General features: G+C 54.5%; 4 protein-coding genes across 4 annotated transcripts; 3 read left to right on the forward strand and 1 right to left on the reverse strand.

Moving 5' to 3' along the window:
• Positions 1 to 65: 65 nt before the first annotated feature.
• J7T55_009235 (uncharacterized protein) lies at positions 66 to 8,225 on the reverse strand (the record flags this gene model as incomplete). Its single annotated transcript, XM_053142180.1, has 4 exons — positions 66 to 1,532; positions 1,751 to 1,835; positions 2,421 to 8,021; positions 8,197 to 8,225. The coding sequence occupies 4 exons, from the start codon at positions 8,223 to 8,225 to the stop codon at positions 66 to 68; spliced, it is 7,182 nt and encodes a 2,393-aa protein (XP_052995076.1).
• Positions 8,226 to 11,246: 3,021 nt separating this feature from the next.
• On the forward strand, positions 11,247 to 15,059 carry J7T55_009236 (uncharacterized protein; the record flags this gene model as incomplete). Its single annotated transcript, XM_053142181.1, has 5 exons — positions 11,247 to 11,284; positions 11,345 to 12,993; positions 13,054 to 14,174; positions 14,237 to 14,672; positions 14,764 to 15,059. 5 exons carry the CDS (start codon positions 11,247 to 11,249, stop codon positions 15,057 to 15,059), a joined length of 3,540 nt encoding a protein of 1,179 aa, XP_052995077.1.
• An 837-nt stretch (positions 15,060 to 15,896) lies between these two features.
• On the forward strand, positions 15,897 to 18,502 carry J7T55_009237 (uncharacterized protein; the record flags this gene model as incomplete). The annotated part of the gene is made up of 3 exons (XM_053142182.1): positions 15,897 to 15,919; positions 15,989 to 18,335; positions 18,389 to 18,502. 3 exons carry the CDS (start codon positions 15,897 to 15,899, stop codon positions 18,500 to 18,502), a joined length of 2,484 nt encoding a protein of 827 aa, XP_052995078.1.
• Positions 18,503 to 19,575: 1,073 nt separating this feature from the next.
• Positions 19,576 to 20,223, forward strand: J7T55_009238 (uncharacterized protein; the record flags this gene model as incomplete). The annotated part of the gene is made up of 2 exons (XM_053142183.1): positions 19,576 to 19,620; positions 19,693 to 20,223. The coding sequence occupies 2 exons, from the start codon at positions 19,576 to 19,578 to the stop codon at positions 20,221 to 20,223; spliced, it is 576 nt and encodes a 191-aa protein (XP_052995079.1).
• Between the last annotated feature and the right edge of the window lie 234 nt (positions 20,224 to 20,457).

Genomic DNA, 20,457 nt, shown 5'->3' on the forward strand with positions numbered 1-20,457 from the left:
TATATGCTCACCGTGCGACGCTCCGTGCAATCGACGACCAATCAAACATAACCTCCAGCCCATCCTTATTCGGGATCATCCGCATACTGCGACTCCGACGTGGTCGGCTTTGCCTGGTCCTGGAGCTGCTTCCACTCTGCCTTGCCCTGATCCGTAGTCGCATCTATGATCTCCTGCTCGAGGCTCAGGACGCCCGCCTCACCGAACTTCCCCACCAAGTCCTCCGCCTCGTCCACCTTCATATTGCCCAGCACCTTGTTCACCTGGTCCAGACTGCCGCTCTCGAGCGCCTTCTTCATGTCAGGGCTGAAAGATTCAAAGATCTTGCGGGCCTCCTGTATCTCGGGGTCCTCGCTGTCGGCAGGTGGCACCTGGATGTTGATCACGGTGCCCGGCTCTACCGCGTGCAGCTGGATCTGCTCGACGCCCTCGCCCTCCGCAAGGCCTGAGCCGGATGCTGCGCGCTCCTTGTTGATCTCAGCAGCGCGTGTCTTGATCTTTAGGTAGGTGTCTTGCACGTCTTTGAAGAAGACGTCCTGCGCCTGGTGACCCTTTGTCATGATGCGCTTGAAGAAGAGACCGACGCCATCCCGCCCCAAGGCGCGGCAATACTGCAGGAGCAGGGCTTGGTGCACGCATTGCCGGGAGAACTCTTCCTTTCCACTGAGTTGTGCGTCAAAAGCCATTATGAGCAGGCCGTCGGTTTCTTTTTCCTGGAGGATCTCGGGGTGCTTGCCGAGGAAGGAGAGGGACTCGCTGTAGGAACCAGTCTGAATCTTTGCAAACTGCTTCGCCGCTGGTGAGGCCTCGACCTCCTCGTCATCATCTTCTGGTTTCGCCGAAGAGCTCTTTTCTCCAGCCTGCGGCGGGTTGCTGAAGTTGGGATTCAGGAGTTCGACCTGGGTGTCGTCTTTCTTTCCCTCTGACGACGACGAGGCGGTTGCCTTGGCCACATGCGAGCTGTCAAAGCCCGTGTGAATGCTCTCACTCGTGATCTTACGGGCCTCCTCCTTCTCCAGCTCATCAAGCTTCTTATGCAGATCCTTCTGGAGATTTGTGACCTTATCCAAATGGTCCTGAATCTCTGCAACCATGGCTGGGTACCGCTCCTCGTCCTTGACCTTCTTCTCCTCCATGGCCTGGTTCACCTGATCGAGCAGCGTAGCCATCATCTTGCTGTACGTCGGCAGCTTCTCCTCCGCATTGTGCACGCCGGCGGGGCGTGGTGGTGGCGTGTCGTCCTCTGGCTTGAGGTTTGCAGCGGACTCCATGACTGCCGCAAAAGCAACCTCGCCGGGGCTGCGCTTCCCATTGTCGACGTCGGCGGCGTGGGCCTTGAGGGAGTTCAGGAGCGAGGTGATTCGCTGTATCAACGCGTCGTTGATCTGACGCTCGTACTTCAGGGTCACGATCTGGAGCTTGCGCTGCTCCCGCTCTTGGTGGATCTGGTTCTGCTTCGCGCGGATAAAGGACCGCTTATCCACGTTTGGGTGGACTTCGATGTCGGAGTCATCGCTGAGCTCCAGTGCGTCCTATACAGCGGTGGTAATGGTCAGCTTCGTGCCAGTCTCACCCTCGAACGCTCTCGAGACGGCGTGGGAGTAACTTGCCCATTTGCTGTAGTCGACAGGCATTTTCGCTTATAATCCGGGACCGTGAATGTGTCGTCTCCCCAAAATTTCCAAATGTACTTGTAGTGCAGAACTGCAGGGACGCGAGGAAGTTAGCATCCACTAGTCTGACGACACACCCGGAAGCAAGATGCGTCTGCGCTCTGGAAGCTTCGAACGTTAGTGGAGGGGCATTGGATCGGGATGGCGGGGTATCTTGGGCTCCTGTGGAGCGATCAGGGGTCTAAAGCTCAGCACAGGCGAGGCTGCGATTTAGACAACCTAAGTACCTCTGCAGCGGTGATGCTTGAGAAAATTCACCCTACGCAGTTCAAGTTGTACTTTGGTGTGTTTATGGGCGTGACCTCGCTACATGTAGATACATCAAGACAACTAAGAAAACATGGAAGCCTTTACTTGGCTTGACTGTCGGTCAAAAGAACTTGGATGCCCATGAACATCTGGCTTTTCTGCACATAGATGCGATGTAGACGTGATTACTTAGTATTTGGAGAATCTGTTTTGTTCTCCTTTATGCCTGCCTGCAATCACCCTCTGGATTCATGGCAGATTCGTGGGATGGTATTGCACACAACCGTAAAACTCCTTCCTGCCGTCTCTGTGGACGAGCAGATGATGATGCCGAAGGCCAACCCCAGCTCCTACGCTCCATATCCGTAGCAATAGCGTAACGAACCACAAACACAAAAGACACCCAACCCCCTGCGAAGACATGCCTCCTCACCCATACCTGCACCATTCTACTCCATCGTCTTCAAGAACCCATCCAAATCAAAACTCTCCTCGTACTGCTTATTGTCCCACAAATCGTCCAAGTCCTCTAACCAAGCAGCCTTCTTGCCCGGCTGGCGAACATCACCCGTTTCAATGTCCACCATGTCCTCTTCACGTCCCTCAAACCCGCCCCCGGAGGGTTTCTCCGTAATCAAGCCTGGCCCCGATTCGCCTATGTTGAACAAATCCAGAATCTGGTCAGTGTCCATTGTCGCCAAACCGGCGTTCTGCTGGTTGACAACTGTCGAAGCAACATCGATCTTGAAACGCTGCAGGCTCAGGATCTTCTCTTCCAACGTGCCGCGAGTGATGAGTCGGTACACGTTGACCACCTTCTTTTGACCGATGCGATGTGCACGGTCCATAGCCTGCAGGTCCTTTTGCGGGTTCCAGTCATGCTCAACGAATATGACGGTGTCGGCTCCCGTGAGATTGAGGCCCAGGCCACCGACGCTGGTGGTCAGAAGGAGACAATCGTATGATGGGTCGCTGTTGAACTTGTTCACAATATCCTGGCGTTTGTTGGCTTCGACGCCACCATCAAGACGGAGGTAGGTGACTGAGGGTAACATAGCCTTCAATACTGAGTTTTGCACCATATCCAGCATTTCTTTCATCTGACAAAAGATCAGTGCCCGATGAGGTTTGATCGGCTGATACAGTGGATCGTTTGAATCATGGCCCTCGGTACCGATGCCACAGTCTACCAACAGATCTCTGAGCGCCGTGAGTTTCGGGGCGTGGGCGGCATCTTCCAGACTGGTGTTTCCCTTAGCGAGGATACGCTGAGTCTCGTCATAATTGGGGTGGCCCGGCTTCAACACCATGGCAGGAGAGTTGCAGAGCTTCCGCATGTATTGCAAGGCCTGGAAGATGTGCTGCTTGGCATCTTTGTCGTCACGGCCTGCCTCATCGGCCAACTTCTTCGACTCGCGCTTCGAAAATTCATCGAACAGTTTCCTCTGCAGGTCGCTAAGGTCGCAATAGTAATTTTGCAAAATCTTGGGCGGAAGGTCGTTTAGTACCTCTTCCTTCAGGCGCCGCAAGAGGAAAGGCAAGACTTGTTTGTGCAGGGCTTCGATGGCGAGGGCCCCGGCTTCTTGCTCTTTCGAGGAGGCCTTGCTGTAACGGGACGCAGAGATGGGCTTCACGAAGCGATCAGCGAAGACCTTCTCCGCCCCGAGGAAGCCAGGCATCAGGAAATCAAAGAGGGACCACAGCTCCAGCACATTGTTTTGGATCGGGGTGCCGGTCAGGATAAGCCGGTGGTTGCTAACCAGCTTCTTCACAGCTATGCTGATCTTTGCCTTTGCGTTCTTGATGAGGTGGCCCTCGTCAAGGACCACATAGTTCCAATTGTACCTCTCAAGAATCTCAACGTCATTGCGGCACACATCATACGAAGTAATAACAATGTCGGGCTTTTCAAGCTTGTCCTTCATGAGCTTTCGCTCAGCAGGCGGGCCCACGTATGCGGTGACGCTAAGGAACGGCGCGTATGTCTTGATCTCCTGCTGCCAATGACCAGACAGGGTAGGAGGGCACACAATCAGCGATGGAAGCCGCCTGACATCTGGCGATCCGGTCTTGGAAAACTCTTCGGCTCGCTCGTGATGGTCACTGGCGACTATGCAGAGTGTCTGCAGCGTCTTGCCCAAGCCCATATCGTCACATAGGATACCGTGGAGGTGGTAGCGGCGGAGGAAGTTCAGCCAGTTCACGCCGTCCTGCTGGTAGGAGCGGAGCTCGGCCTTGATGGCCACCGGGAGCGAGAAGGCCTCGACCTTCTTGGGATCCAGAAGCTGCGCAATGAAGGTCCTCTCGCGGTCCCTGCCCTTGAGCAGTTCTGACGAGAGACCTGGTGGGTCAGGTATGCCTGCCTCCAGCGGCACAAGCTTCACCAATGTCGCAAACGATGTTGTTGCTATCAGCCGAATCTCGTTGTCTGAGTCACTCATACGGCCCAAGACAGGGACGATGAGGAAGACGACGTACGGTAAGATCGCATCTCCCATGACGGCTATCAAGTGGTATATGACCTCGATGGCGCCTTGTCGGAAGTAGAGGTCCAGGGGGTTGTTGATCGACGGTAAGACCTTCTCGACCAGTGCTGTCATGCCCTGCACCGTGATGACGCTGCAGATCGTTGCCAAGCATTTAGCAGCCATGTACCGGAATACTGACAGCTCAGAACGCAAAGCTTTGATGACGAGCGGGACCATCTGCATGATGAAGGGATGGAGAGCAGGGTCGATTGTCGGCGTCATCGTGCGAATCACGGACATGGCGTCGACAACCTCTTGTCCGAAGGTGTTCTCTGGGTCTCTTGCCTCAGGAGGCAGGTCGCCAGAGAATGCCTGCAAGAGGGGCTGCTCCATGAAAGTGCGAACGCTGGGGACAACATTTAGAAGCTCAGCGCCGAACGTCTTCGATAAAATCTGCAACGCCTCCTTCGCGCCACGGCGTGTGATTCGAGCTGCCTTTGCCTCGCGCGCCCATTTAGCAGCATCAGGATGGTCGACACGGTCTTCTTCCTTCTGCATTGAAAGCACCACGTCTGTCTTACTAGCGTGGACTGGGAATTCTGGTGTCTCTGCCACCTCCATGCAAGAAAACTTTACGAGGTTGCCTACCACCTTGTCCGCGGGGCCCCGGCGACCAGACTCTGTGAAGAATTGGACGAGATTTGCGATTGTCGATGCCGATCGGCTCTGAAGATCCTGGTTTTCCTCGTATTTGATGCTGTCCATGATGGCCTTGATGAGCGGGCTTGGCTTCTTAGGCAAATGTTTGATTGCCACCAAAGCACATGCCGCTGCCGCTTTGATCCGAACATCGCGCGTCTCTTTCTTGGCCTTGGCTTCTTCGATGGCCTGGACGGTAAGATCACGAGACTCCGCCAGCTGTTGACTGGCTATTAGCCGTTGCCCGGGGGCCATTGCTTTCTTGAGCTTCTCGTAATCCTCGCCCACCACCTTTTCAGCATTCGCGATCGAAAACGCGCCCGGTCCTGCCTCTGCCTCGCCCTGAACGATCACAGCAAGTGTCGGAAGCTTACTGGATGACACCTTTCCGAAATCGCGGAATAGATGTATCAGTTGCGAGCACTGAGCGCGGACGCCTCGGATATAGCTAACCAGGTCTCGATAACAAGATGGCCGTTCACCTGCCACCATTTCCTGCAGCAACGTTGCGAACCTTGTGCACTGCTCAACGTTTGAAGAGCTCCGCGCGTACTCATCCACGACCATGCAAGCGCTGAGCTGTGTGGAGGAGTATGAGGACGAAAGGCCCTTGATGATACTTGCGTCATATTCCTGCAGGTCTGCTGCAGGCAGAAGCGACATGATGAAGCCCATGGCTTTCGCAGCGCTGATTCGGGATCGCACAAGCGTTTCCATCCCGACGAGATCAACGTCTCCTTGCATCATGCGGCCATCGAGATCGTGCGATTGGGACGCAGCTTGCGGTTCCTCGACCTTGGTCGATTTCCTGCGTCTCTTGGTGGCACGCTCCGGGCCATCTGATGGACTAGATCTTCGGGGTGGCGCCGGTGCTCCGCTTATAGGGGCATATGTACCGCCTGATGGCTTCATGAAAAGTGTGGCGTCCATGGGAATAGGGTTGCGCTGGACACCGATGGGATGCAGAGTCAGCTGCATCAATGGATCGACATGAGAAGAGAACTCCATTGCCAGCACCGCTGGGTTCTGAGCTAGAGACTTGACGAGTGAGATCCATAGCTCAATAGACATGTTCAATGTCTCTGAATCGCGCTCGACCAGAATATTCTGAAAGATCAGTCTGAGAATCCTGCCATTCAACCAACCTTGCGCTGATTCTGCGTCAAGCTTGGCGAAGGTCATGAGAGCCTTGAGGACAGCCAGACGGACTGATGTGATGGTGTGGCGGAGGAACGGGTAAAGCCTAGGGACAAGAACAGTGAATGTCCTCTCCTCGTCCTCTTGCGCTGAAGCCTTCATAGCCGCCAGGACTTCCGGAAAGCTGCAGAGAACAGCAAGGAGATCCATGATCTTGCCAGTCGAAGCACTGAGATCATCGCTGAGGTCAGCCAAACCTTCCCAGACGATATTGATGAGGCCATTCAACTCGCCAGGACGTTGCGTGACGAATTCCTTTGCCATTGGTGTCAACGTGGCGGCGCTGACAGAACGAACGTCGTCATCCCTGTCGCCGAGACCTTTCATGACCGCGCCAATGATACCGTCGATCATTTCGCCGTCTTTCAGTAGGAGATCTTTGCGAACCGCAACGACATAACGAAGCCCAACCATTCCGCCATGGCAGATGGGCCAGACATGCTGGTCTAACGGCAAATCTTCTTGCATCACCATGCGGTGTAGGATGCGGTAGATGGCATGCACTGAGTCCGGAGACACGTGGAACAGGACGGATCCGAGTGTTTGGCCGACTGTTTCTCTGATGGGCGCCACCGATGTGTCTGAACTGTAGTCTGTGAACCTGTCCAGCATCAGAACGCAGCAGAGCCGACAGGCGAGATCATCGAGCCATTTTTTGTTGAGCACGTCGTTCTCACTGCGTGAAACGCCCCGGACCCGACCAGCTCCTGCACCGTGGACTCTGATTAGCTCTCTCAGGCCCATAGCCGCACCATGCCTGGTATCCCAGGAGGGGTCGAACAAATCGACCTTGAGAAATTCACATAACCGCTCGTAAGGCCACTCGGAACCTTCCATGTTGTCGGTCTCCAATTCTGATTTGATGGGTAGGACTGCGCCTTTATACTCGGATACAACCTTACTGTCTTCCTCGAGGTCAGCGGGCCTATCAAGACTGAAGTAGTCAGCCATCTTCCCATTCTTTTTTGAGTCGGCATCGACCATGGGCGTGTCTTCGGCAAGGCCTTCCGAGCCAGCTGTTGTATTCCGTCGGAGCGAAAGGTCGCCGAATCCGCCCTTGCCTTGGGCGGCCTTCTGAGCCTCCCGTTTCCGTTTTCGCTTGAGCACGTTCAGCTGCCTTGCGCTCATGCCGCTTTCTTCGGCGGGGTAAGGTGTGGTACCAGCTCCATTGCTGTCAGGTCTGCCGAAGCCGTGGGACCCATTCGTGTCTGCCGGAGTGCCAGGACTCACGGCAGACTCGTTCGGGATGGGTATTTCTTCGTCCTCGTAAGGCCGACCCAGCAGGCCGAGACGGCCGATGAGAGTCTTCTTTTGGTGTATCAGGCGCTCTTGAGGGTCCAAAGCACCGAGGGAGTAGTCAATTGTGCCGCCGCGAAGCAATTGTCTGCCGTACTTGATGATATCAGACACGTTCAATGTACCTAGGCTTAGACTGTCGTAGACAGGTATGGATGAATCCGCCTCCTCCTTCTTGACAAAGCCATTGCCGGCATCCTCGTCCTTCTTGGGTTGGACAGGTTCCTCGTCGGCGTTCGGGTCATAGGTCTCGGCATTCTCAACGATTTTGCCAATGGCCTTTGCCGCAGTAGTTCGTGTCTCCCAGTCCTTGTGTCGCAGGTACGGGACAACTCTTGAGAGCAGGTTAAATAATTCCTCTGGCTGTTGTTTCTGCCAATCGGCCAGCTGATTCACTGCGGTGTCCCGGATGAGCCGGGTACTCCCGGTCTCAAGTATTCTGGAGGGTGTCAGCAAGTTATATCTCAACCCAGTCTATATAGCTAAAGCAATGAAAGAAGTGCCCCTGTAGCTGAGGGTAGAGGGCCCTAGCGAAGGATGAAGAACGTGAAAAGGGACCAAAAGAACAAGAGCATGATGAGCAACTGAGAGGAAACTGAGCAGAAGGTACTCACGTGACAAGTCGATCAAGCCTGGATGCCATCTTGTCTCATGTCATGATATATGGGCTTGATGGTTATAATGGAAGAAATGCTACTGGCAGCAAAGACTCGGCGCCAACAAAGCCATCAAGTTAATGCAGCATCAGACTATTGTAATGGCGGAGTGATTGTTGCTTATGCTACGAGAAGCACTGTCCAAGAGGCTCAGTCAGTCCGTCAGTCATTCTGTTTGTTGGCCGTGCATGCAAAGAAAGTCAAGCCGGAGATAAAAGCGCAGCTGTGGTATGCTCCGGCCTTGGTGGACGGCTTGGCACCCAATACTGGACTAGGTAGGTGCGCATCAAGGTGAAGCTTGTGATAGCTACAGGGGGGGAGGGGGGATTGGCTCACCTTGGAATGGATGGGTGCAAGGTGAGGTATTGCCCAATCAGGAGCTGGCAAAGTGGACACTTGGACACTGCGTCAAAGGGACTTGGCCGGAATGGAATGTGCGGATCCCTGCGCTAACAATGCAAGCGGGTCGGGGGGTGGGCGGTGGAATTGGAACAAGTTGTTGGATGTTGGATGATGGATGATGGATGCGAAGCTGAATTATAGATTCGACGCGATGATGTTATGTTATGCGATGCGATGCAGCGCAGCTTCTGATTTTTGTGGTGATGATGATTTGGGGGGCGATTCCTCCAGGATCAAAGTATGCGCGTGCAGTCGCGAACCATTAATCAAGATGTGTCCTGTGCTCTTGGGGAAACCGTCTGGTGTTTTGCAGGCAGGAGCTGCACTGCGGTGCCTAGGTGGAAGGTGGATGGTGGATGGACCTTCCCGCTGGTGGAGGTTGCTTGTGCCTGCTGTGCTTGTGCTGCTGCTGCTGCTGCTGCTGCTTGCAGATTGGCCGGGGGAAAGGCGCGCTGTGCTTGCTGGCTGGCTGGCTGGCTGGCTGCGAGGCAATAAGGACCAGGCTGGGCTGGGCCGGCTGGCTGGGCTGGGTCTGGGCTGGGCCTTCTAAAACCTGAGTGGGCTGTGGGCTGTGGGAAAAAACGACGACGGGGAAGGTGGTCTTCTTCTAATCTGAGGCACTCATGTTTAAATAGACCTGAGCCACTGTCGCTCCTGCACTTTGATTTTTAGCGCATCGGCCACCCCTGCAGAAGCCGCACCTGCCATCAGTCCCATCACTGCTGGGCTACCAGATTTTTCTTGGCCTTTGCCTGGGATGGCATCCTGGGTACGTCCCTCTCTCTCCGTCTTTTGATCTCATCATCCATCAACCAAACGCTGCTGCAGCCCGCTACCAGATGCGCCGACCCTCTCATCGTCGACCAGCGACGTACCCAACCTTATTTCCCACGCTTCTCCCCCAGCTCATATGTTCTCGACTCGGCAGACTTCTCTTCACTGCTATTCGTCCGTTGCCCATCTGCCTTCTTACTGCCGCATTGTTCGTCGCGCTCCCGCACCATTCTTTCCGTTGAACGTGAATACACACACACACACACGCGCACACACATATGCGCCCACATGCACATAGGTAGCTAGCATGCGCCTGCAGCCGAGGGCCTGCGCATGATAACGTTTAGGAGACGGAGTGTCTCAATCATCAACTGCATCCTGTCCCGTTGTCTGCCAAGTTGTCCAAAGCCGTAAATCCCCCATCAGCCGCGGACAAGATATTCGTCTCATCGTCTCATCACCCCCCCCCCCACCCCCTGCCTGCTCCAGGGTGTGGCCAAACATGAAGATAGACGGGTGTTTCTTCCTGATCGAGCAGCGCTATCACTGAAGAAGGCATGTAGCTCCCTTCTGCGCACTATACCGGGTTTTTCATAGCTCTCCGAGGCGTCCACGACTTCTGGTGTGTGGTGTGCCTCAGCATACCCAGGCAGCTCCGAGTCAGACCCGGGCCCTCGTCGGAAACTTTTTCGTGGTGAAGCAGGATCCTTGCTCCCCCAACCCACACCGTCTCTGGAGCCTCATGCATGGGCATCTCAACCCATATGCACCTAGTAGGGCGTTGATCTTGAGCTCCGACCCCAAGGCTGCAGTAGCTGTTCAATCAAGGCTCATTTGAGGCGAGTCCTTGCCACGTAGAAGCCTCCCGCCCTGCGCCGTAAGGTGTCGCGTCGGCAACCTCGGACAGACGGGTCGGAACCCAGGATATGAAACGGCATTCCCATGTTCATCGGGACTTGCGATCTCAGATGGGTGGTGGGTCATGGACGTTACTACGAACAGTGCAGTAGACTAGACCCCTGTAGCCGAAAATCACCATCGCTTGCCTCATCGACACTTTGCCGCACTCGACATCTAAACTGTCGCCCCCCACCGCCACGCCTCCACATACGAGCATCTGCAAGGCTTGCTTCGGCAATGTAGCATATTATGTGTCACTCATTCTTGAGCTATGATAGAATGTTTACCCCCTAGGTCTTGTTTGAGCCCCCACGAATCTATCGGGAGGCCGTTTGCTATTGTTACCAGTCTGTAAGTACTGATCGGGTCTTGTCCTGCGAGAACCTCGCATCAATTGCGCTTCTCGCAAGAGTACACGCCCTTTTTGGTTTGAGCTTGGACACGCTCAGCATCCCTGTAGCCCCGGAGTCGCCCGTGATCAGAGCGTGCAGAGGTCGATAACAATGTTTGGAGCACTGGTTAGCATAGCGTGAACCAATCGAGGTTCTGGACATGATTCTGCAGCCAAGCAAGGCTCGCGCTCGTGCCATACGGTGTCGGTGTCTCCTGCGTGCCTATCAAGCAGAAAGACTCGATTGATACACACTGTACCTCCCGTAGTCTGGGTCTCTGGGGACCGAAAGTCCATGGACACGGGTGCTTAGGTAATCAGCCTCACAGGCGCGACTGAGGGATCCCCGCCCCCAACCGCGTCGCGTCGCCGCCCAGTCCAGCATTCAAGCAACTGACAATCAACGAATTTTTGCCGTGTCCACAACGACGACTGTCCTCTTTTTATCCACACGCGATACTGCACTCATGGTGCCAGACTAGGCGACCGCGTCAACCTTGGGACCTAACAGCTGCTCCGCTCTGTGGTGTCGGCCGGCAAGATGTACATCAAACAGATCATCATCCAGGGCTTCAAGAGGTTGCGCGCCACTTTATACAAACGTGTCTATGCGATCGCATGCTGATTCTTTCAACATAGCTACAAGGACCAGACTATCATCGAGCCGTTCTCTCCGGGCACGAATGTCGTCGTCGGACGAAATGGCTCCGGCAAGAGCAACTTCTTCGCTGCCATCCGATTCGTCCTGAGCGATGCCTACTCCAACCTCAGCCGAGAGGAGCGCGCGGCCCTACTACACGAGGGCTCCGGATCCGCTGTCGCCACCGCCTACGTCGAGATCATATTCGACAACGAGGATCGCCGATTCCAGACCATTGACAAGGACGATGTCGCGATACGCCGGACGATTGGTCACAAGAAGGATGAATACTCTGTGGACAAGAAAGTCTGGGCCAAGAAGGAAGTCCTGCAGCTGCTCGACACCGCCGGATTTTCCAGGTCGAACCCCTTCTACGTTGTGCCTCAGGGGCGTGTGACGGCTTTGACGAACATGAAGGAAAAGGAGCGTCTGAACCTACTCAAGGAAGTCGCCGGTACCCATTTGTACGAAGACAAGCGCGCCGAATCCCTGAAGATCATGAATGAAACAAACAACAAGAGAGAAAAGATCGACGAGCTCCTTGCATATATCAAGGAGCGTTTGAGTGAGCTGGAGGAGGAGAAGGAAGAGCTTCGAGGTTTCCAGAACAGTGATAGAGAGCGGCGGTGCCTCGAGTATGCGTACTATTACCAACAGCAGACTCACTTCGAGGAAGCTCTCGAGGAGTTGGGATCAGCCATAAAGGATGGCGGCGAGAATGACACAGAGCAGCGTGTGGCTTTCTCAAAAGGCGAAAAGGCTATCACAGGGATGGAGTCTAATCTCAGCTCCCTGCAGCAGCAGCAGAATCTACTCAAAATCGACAGGCGTCAACTCGAAGAGGATCGCCGTGAAGTAGCCAAATTGCGCGCCAAGGCCGAGCTCAAGGTGAAAAACCTGGCTGACAGTCAGTCATCCCGAGACATGGCGAAGCATCAACACGACGCCGAATTGGACGCCGTCAGGAAAGAAATCAAAGCTAAGGAGACAGAGCTTAAGAAGCTCATTCCTGAGTTTGAGAAACGCAAGAAGGCTGAGGCTGAAGTGAAGCAAACACTGGATCACGCCGAAAATCGGAGAATGCGCCTGTTGAACAAGCAGACCCGGAGCTCACAGTTCAAAAACCGTGCTGAGAGAGACGACTACTTGCGGAAGGAGATCAACGACCTCAATCTGACCATTTCGAAGCAAAAGGCCAACCTCATCGATGCTGAGGAAGAAGTCAAGAACGTGACTGAATCTATCGATGGACTGGAGCGATCTGTTGCAGACCTTCGTGGTCAACTTGAGAATTGGGGTGGCGGCAGGCAGTCTATGATCGACGAGGTCGCGCAAGCGCAAGAAAGCCTTGACAATCTCAACGAAGAGAGGAAGAGGCTGCGCCGCGAAGACGACAAGCTCGACACTGTTCTGACCAAAGTACGCGAAGAAAGGGACCGAGCGGAACGCGAACTCTCCTATGCCATGGACCATGCCACGGCCAAAGGTCTGGCTACTTTGCGCCAACTCAGACGGGAGAAGGACATTCCAGGTGCCTACGGAACGCTCGCAGAGCTGATGGAAGTCCCAGAGGCGTATCGCATTGCTGTCGAGCAGACCGCCGGAACGAGCCTCTTCCATTATGTTGTTGATAATGAAAGAACCGCAAGTATGCTTGCAACGGAGCTATTTAAGAGACACGGAGGTCGCATCACTTTCATGCCTCTAGCCCAATTGAAGCCAAGGCGTATCAATATGCCACGCGCGAGCGACATTGTCCCGCTGATCAACAAGATCAACTACGACCAGGAGTATGAAGACGCCTTCCAGCAGGTGTTTGGCAAGACTGTTGTCACCAACAACTTGCAGGTTGGTGGGCAGTATGCCAGGAGCCACAATGTGGACGCCATTACATCCGATGGAGACATCATCAACAAGAGGGGTGTCATCTCGGGTGGATTCATCGACACGCGCAAATCCCGGCTGGAAGCTGTCGCCGCAGTGAACCAGTGGCGTGACAAACACGAGGAGATTCTGTCACAATCATCGGAGACTCGGAGACAGATCGAACAAAAAGACCAGGAGATCACCCGTGCTTTGGGCGAGCTGCAGAAGAGAGAGTCGCAATTGCGGAGAGCTGATGGCGGACTTGATCCCCTCAAGATTGAGCTGAGGAGCAAGCTCAGCCAACTCGAACGCGAACGGGAGCACCTCGATGCAGCGATAAATAGGAGAGACCAAGTCGACAAGAACATGCACGATTTTGGTGCCAATCTCGAAGCAATGGAGGCGGAATTAGCTTCTGACTTCAAGAAGGCCCTGTCTAGCGATGAGGAACAAGCTGTGGAAGAACTTACCCAGCAGGTTCAACAGCTGCAGAGAGAATGGAATGTGGCCGCTAGAGCCCGCAGAGAAGTTGGCACGCGAAAGCAGATATTGGAGACGGATCTGCGTCAAAACTTGCGTCTCAAGGAAGACCAACTGAGCGGCTTGGCCTTCGAAAACTCAACTGCCGCCGACGGTGGCAGCAGCTACTCAGATGCACAAAAAGAACTGAAGAAGATACAGAAGTCCACTATCTCAATCGAGAAGAAAATACAGCAGAATGAAGGTCAAGCAGAGGAATTGGGCTCTCAAATCTCGGGTATCGAGTCGTCAATCGACGTGAAGCAGCAGGAGCTCCAGGAGCTTGCCCGTCAGATCGAGAGGCATCAAAAGAGGATAGAGAAGAGCGCACAGAAGAAACATATCCTCACTGGTCAGATCGAAGAGATGGCCAAGAGCATACGAGACTTGGGTGTGCTGCCGGACGAGGCTTTCACAAAGTACATCAAGCTCAAGTCAAATGAGGTCAGTAATGTCTTTCTTGTGTGCCTGTAGACGCCATCTAGAAACTAATCTTTCCGAACCAGATCACGAAGCGGCTGAAGAACGTCAACGAGAAGCTCAAGAAGTACAAGCATGTCAACAAGAAAGCCTTTGAGCAATACAACAGCTTCACTACGCAACAAGAGCAGTTGCTGAAGAGGCGAGAAGAACTTGACGCCTCTCAAGCATCCATTGAGGAGCTAATTGCGCATCTTGACGAGCGCAAGGACGAGGCTGTCCAACGGACCTTCAAGCAAGTCTCGAAAGAATTTGCGGAGATTTTTGAGCGGCTCGTTCCTGCTGGACGCGGCGGCTTGGTCATCGAGCGAAAAGCCGATAAGCGTCGGGGAGAACCCGAAGACTCGGATGAACAAGATGGAGGTAGTGTCGAGAACTACACGGGAGTTGGCATCAAAGTGTCCTTCAACTCGAAGATGGACGAGCAGCAGAAGATCCAACAACTCAGCGGTGGGCAAAAGAGTGAGTCTTACCCTGCAATGCGTCAATAATAACAGATCCTCTCACGCGCATTCGAATATATCTGCTAACTCATGAATCCACCCGCCCTCAGGTCTGTGTGCCCTTTGCCTGATTTTCGCACTCCAGCGCACTGAGAGTAGCCCCTTTGTCATTTTTGACGAGGTCGACGCCAACCTCGACGCCCAGTACCGAACAGCAGTGGCCGAGCTGCTGCAGACGCTGTCAAAGGAGGCCGGTACACAGTTTATCTGCACGACCTTCCGACCTGAGATTGTCAACGTGGCCGACAAGTGTTATGGTGTAACCTTCCGCAACAAGTCGAGCGGTATCGGCTGCTACGACACGGAAGACGCGCTTGAGTTTGTCGAGGGCCAGGCACCAAGGTAATCTGCTGGCCATGTCACTCAGATGGGAATGAGGGAGGCTGGTCTGTACATGCTGGGAGGTGGTGGCTTCCCTAATGACCTTGCTGGCGAGCTTGCTATTTTGTCACGAATGCGGGACGGAAAGCGTCTCTAGGGTTCGGGCGAGTGTGGTGTTTCTTGCTTTGTATGAGTAAATCGCAGTATTGCAGTGTTTCACGAACGGAGGGAGGGATCATTTCGGTATGATATCCTGGTTGCATAGGTATTGAAACTCTTTTGCCGTAGGTCTCAAGCTACTATCCAAGTGCCGTGATGTCCCTCCACAAGGCAAACTCAAGAGCCCGCGGCTGGGGTTTTTACCAGGATACATGTTGACGTAGTACTGTGGATAAAGATATTGAGAACTCTGTTCATGACCCTCATCTCGTAATTATCACTCCCCTCCTTATGATCCAGTTTGAACAGCGCTTGAAGGTCGGTAATAGACCAGTTGATGCTGGATTGTATGGACGTCCGTCTTCAGAAAGATGCACCCTAAAGGTACCTGGGTATGTGGATTACACACTGACGCACAGCGTGACGGTACATGCGCTACTGCAGCCGATCCCGCCAAGGCAGGACCGGGATCACTAGCGTCACAGCACATGCACTCCCGCGCCACAGTGCCTATCTTACTTATCGGAGCTTCACCATCGCTTGTCCCACTTCCGACGTCCACCGCATCAGGCCGACTTGTTGTGGCTGGCCCATGGCAATCATTAGGGCACCCATGACTGACATTTGGGACTTCTGACTGCTAACTGATCAGTCGATTGATCCATAGGCAAGGAGGCCACGTCCATGCTGGGCCAACTTCACAATGTCCGTCATTCAGGTGGAAGAGTGAGTACCCCTTGCCCAAGAAGTTGGAAACGGCAAGAGAAAGAGAACTAATCCTTTGATTTTCTTCAGCCTGGTCTCGTACCAGCTGCGTGCCAGTTACCTCACTGAAGTAGCCGACGGAGTAGGAGAACGACTCATCACTCTGAACGAGAACTTTCTAAACTCGGCCCCCTTTAAAGCCGCGGGATGGCGGACCAACCCCTCCTTGATCAAGCGAACGCACTCGCCTCCGATCCCTACTGCTGTCGCATCCGAATACTTCCAGGCACCCCGTCATGTTGGGGTCAACCTTGAGGATGAGCCCGAAGAAGGCGGGATGCTAACGGCCGGTGGTAATGACACTATGGGTCCAGGAATTGCGACGAAGCGAAGGCGCCGCCGAGAGCAGATGGAAGAGGAGGATAGCAGCGACTTGAGTGACGAGAGTGATGATGAGTCGGAACAACGAGCAGCTCAGCAGATAAAATTTGCCAAAATGCCCGTACGGCATCGCTCCGGCTCCTCTCCGATACAATCGTCCAGCCTGCGTCAAGCGACCTCGGCCAGCTCTCCTCGTCCTCCCCCTCGCAGAGGATCGCAGTCTGCGCTGGAGACGGTCAAAGAAAGGGCAAGGCGAGACACTGTTACAAGCAGTGAAGTCTCATCGGACAATGAGCTAGACGTTTCTGGGTACCAGAAGCAGAGGGATGCCGCCAGGGCTGCTGCCAAGACGGTCAGGATCCAGACAAATCTCAACAGGTCGGAGCCAGCGCTGGGGCTAGGCGTCAAGAGGCAAGAGAGCGACCTTCTCGAAGAGGAAGAAGAAGACTCGGATGCTTCAGACATGTCGTCTGCCTTCAACGAGAGTCTTGAATCAGCATCAATTCTTGCCGGCGATATTGAGAAACAGCTTGCGAACATGTCACCGTCGCGCCAACTTGTCGGTACTCCGCCCCGCGACTTCAAGAGGCAGTCAACAATTCGAAAATCAATGCCACCTCCCCCACAAATTGTAGGTGGTGTCCTACCCCCAAGGAGACCGACGAGCACCATCAGGCCTATCAGCATGATTCAGCCCAGGAGTCTGATATCCGAGGCTCTAAATGTCAAGAAGACGAAACCTGCTGCCCCCTTCGAGAGCTTTGCCACGCTTTCTGGCAAGGGCGAGGCGAGCCCGCTTATGATACGCATCTACGCTCCCTTCTCGAAGAACCCATCCAAGCCATATGAAGTCTTGATACGAAGAAACGTGCGTGAGGACAATGCCGGCGACCGCCCTGTCAACGTGGCAGATCTCATTGGTCTCGCTCTCTGGCGGTACAACGATGAATCGCTCGAACCACCACTCCCAAACGATAAGCTCAACGTGAACTGGTGGACACTGAAGATGGTGGAAGAAGGTGGTGAGGTGGACGATGACTTTCCCCCCTTCGATCGCACGAAGCCAGTCATCTCTTTTGCCACGGCGGCCAACAACAAGAATGAAGGAACGCGACCTACAGCAGTCATGCCTAGATTCGGTAGGGGCCGGTCAAACACCAAGATTCACGATGACTTCGCTCTTGTGCAGGCCACTGCAGATGAATTCGAATCGAATAAGGCTCTGACTCCACAGTTCACAGAGGAGTCTGTTGCCGACGATACAAGTCAGGAAGACATGTTACAAAGCACTCCTCAACCCAGTACATCCGTGCTGGCGGCGGCATCAGCCAGACCGGCAACTGGTCGACTCAACCCAGTACTGACCACTACGTACCGCCCCGACGCCAATATGCTTGATGCCCCACGACCGCAGGTGTCAACGAGCAATACACAGAGGGGACAGCACAAATTCCTGCGCATTCATATAATGACCCCGGACGCACCCCCTGGTCAGATGGTCACCCTCGATGTGACGACGGATATGTATATCGAAGAGGTGCTTGAGCTGGTGTGCCGAAAGCGCAACCTAGACAAGAACTTCCATATTCTTAAGATACCCAATTCCGGCGCCATTGCCCTTTTGGATCGGCCTGTGTCGGCAATTGGAACGATGCAAGACTTGGAGCTGCACAGACGTCGCTTCGGCGATCCCACATTGAGTCAATCTCCTGTCAGTCACTCACCGGGGGGCCGCTTGTTGTTCTCCGAGTTGGGCGTTGGCGGTAAGAAGAGCTCAAAGACGAAAGCAGTTCCCCACCCTCTCGCCAAAGAGGCGCTCGCCCAGGAGGAACTCAGCAGGAATAACAATTTCCGCCGCTATGTCGTCTATCGCAAGCAGACGATGCGCTTCGCGGGGCTGAATGAGAGGCTTTTTGCCATCGAAGGCGAATATGTGCACGTCACGCCATCCTCAGGTGGCAAGCCGCTGGCAGACAGCAGCAGCAAGACGACGACAGTCCATTTCAGCAATGTTGTGGGCTGCAACTTGTCCAGGAGACATCCGTCGCAGTTCAAGGTGAGTTGGTGGACCGCTACAGGAACCAGGATCATGCACTGACAGCAGATCAGTTCGTTATTCTCCGCGATGGCGAGTCCAAGCGATACGACTTTGAGACCAAAAGTGCGGACGAAGCCAACGAAATTGTTACGGCAATTAAACAAGGAATGTCACTGAACCAGTGAGGGAGAGCTCCATGAAAGCATTCACATGATTGCTTCAGGAGTATCGCCCCAGAGCCTCCGGTGCCAGCTAAATCGCAGGCTTGGCCTTGCAGGGCTCCCCGGTTTCAGGATCGCAGTGCCCCGTAGGCCCCCTGCAGCAAACCCCTGGGGAACCGAAATGCTCAGGAAGTGTTGGGGCCGGCATGATTTACAACCTTCCTGCCTTCCAAGACATCCCCTTAAGGCTTATCTCGACAGCGGGTCTCCTAATGTTGTGTGCAAAGTGTCTGTTCACATCGCGAAGACGACCCCGTAGGCTTTGCCAACCAGTCTGGCCCAGTAGCCCCGGACACCTAGAAGATTTCGATCGTCCCGGGCTCCACATCTCGGGTAAAGGGGCGTAGGGCGGAAGGCCCCATTTCGGCAGTCAGGGCCCTTGCTCAGCCACTCAATACGAAAGCACCATCACGGGCTGGACTGGGCTGACCAGAGTCATGAGAGGCCAACAACTCCATGATGACGCAACGTCTTAGGCAAAAGCCCAGTGGGCGCTGCTCGTAAGGAGGGCACGAGATGTTGAAAGTCCTCAAAGCCTCGAGGATTTTCGATGGGAATCGATAGAGTTAGCTGCAAATCGCTGACATGATTCAGCCTTAGACGTGCAGAACTGGAGCCGATGTGTCACTTCTCTTCAATACGGACATGCTCAGCCGCGAGACTACAAGTTTTCGACTTGTTCAGCTGTAAGCCAGTGCCAACATGCCAGAGCCTCAGCAGATGATACGAGCTGGCCAACTCACTGAAAGCGCACGGTAACAAGGATCGTTGCCTTGATTTTGCCCCGTCGGTGTGTTGTCCTGCCTGTCACCGTGCAACCCTTGATACATGATTAATTGTGGAGAGGAAGGGATAATGTTACTGTTTATAAGTAGAAGGCGGCATGGGGCGACCTCAGATTCTCAACATAGAACCAGTTGCTGAGCTTTATTTATTGTGACACTTTTCAATCCAACTGACTCCCAACTTGTCTTCGAACTCATCCCTCTCAACTCGACAATCCTCATTAATCAGTTCCACACATCTCAACCCTCAAGATGCGTTCCTCCATGATCCTCCTCGGCCTCGCTGCCGCTGTCTCGGTAAGCCCCTGAATACCCGCAACCACCAGACAGGCCACACCAAGGACCAGGGAACTAACAGGATCACCATAGGCCCAAGACCTCGGCGCCGCACTCTCAGGTGTTGAGTCAGCCGTCGACCCAAGCGGCGCTCTCGAGACGGCCTCAGGCGACCTCAACTCCATCGTAAGCCAAGTCACCAGCGCCCTGGGTGGCGCACCCTCCGCCGTCGGCTCCCTCGTGGGCGACGCGACCTCGCTGGCCGGCAGCGTCGTCGGCGACGTGACGTCCGAGCTCGCTTCCGCAACCGGCGCCGGCGGCGCGGCGGCATCATCGCTGTTGGGACAGGCTTCGTCCCTCGTGGCCTCCGCAACCGGCGCCGCCGCCACCGGTGCCTCGGGTGCCGCTGCCACGGCCACCGGCCGCGCCACGGGCAGCGCCGGCGCCAGCGGCATCAAGACCGTGACCAGCTCTTCCAGCTCCTCCACCAAGACCAGCAGCTCCTCGAGCGACTCCGACTCGTCGGCCTCGGGCTCCAGCTCGAGCAACCCTGCGCCCATGAAGACGGCCGCCGTCGGCATGGGAGCCCTGCTCGGAGGTGCTGCTATCTTCGCCAACCTGTAAGCGAATGCAGTTGTGGCATATGGTGGTGGGAAGTTGGTCCAGCGTCAAAAGAAAAGCAAGACTGGACGGGATACCCTTCTACGTTTATATTTATTGGGTGTTTGGGGTCGGTTAGGTCATAATACTTAAACCATAAAGTCAAGTTCGGATGCCTACATATTTAAGAGGGCACTCCAAGAATGATCCTGTCCTATAACAGCACTGCTGGTATCAGGAATAAGGTTGCGGCTAGGT

Source organism: Diaporthe amygdali (assembly GCF_026229845.1).
Source record: "Diaporthe amygdali strain CAA958 chromosome Unknown NODE_10_length_1141467_cov_65_626103, whole genome shotgun sequence".
NCBI classification, from domain to species: Eukaryota; Fungi; Ascomycota; class Sordariomycetes; order Diaporthales; family Diaporthaceae; genus Diaporthe; species Diaporthe amygdali.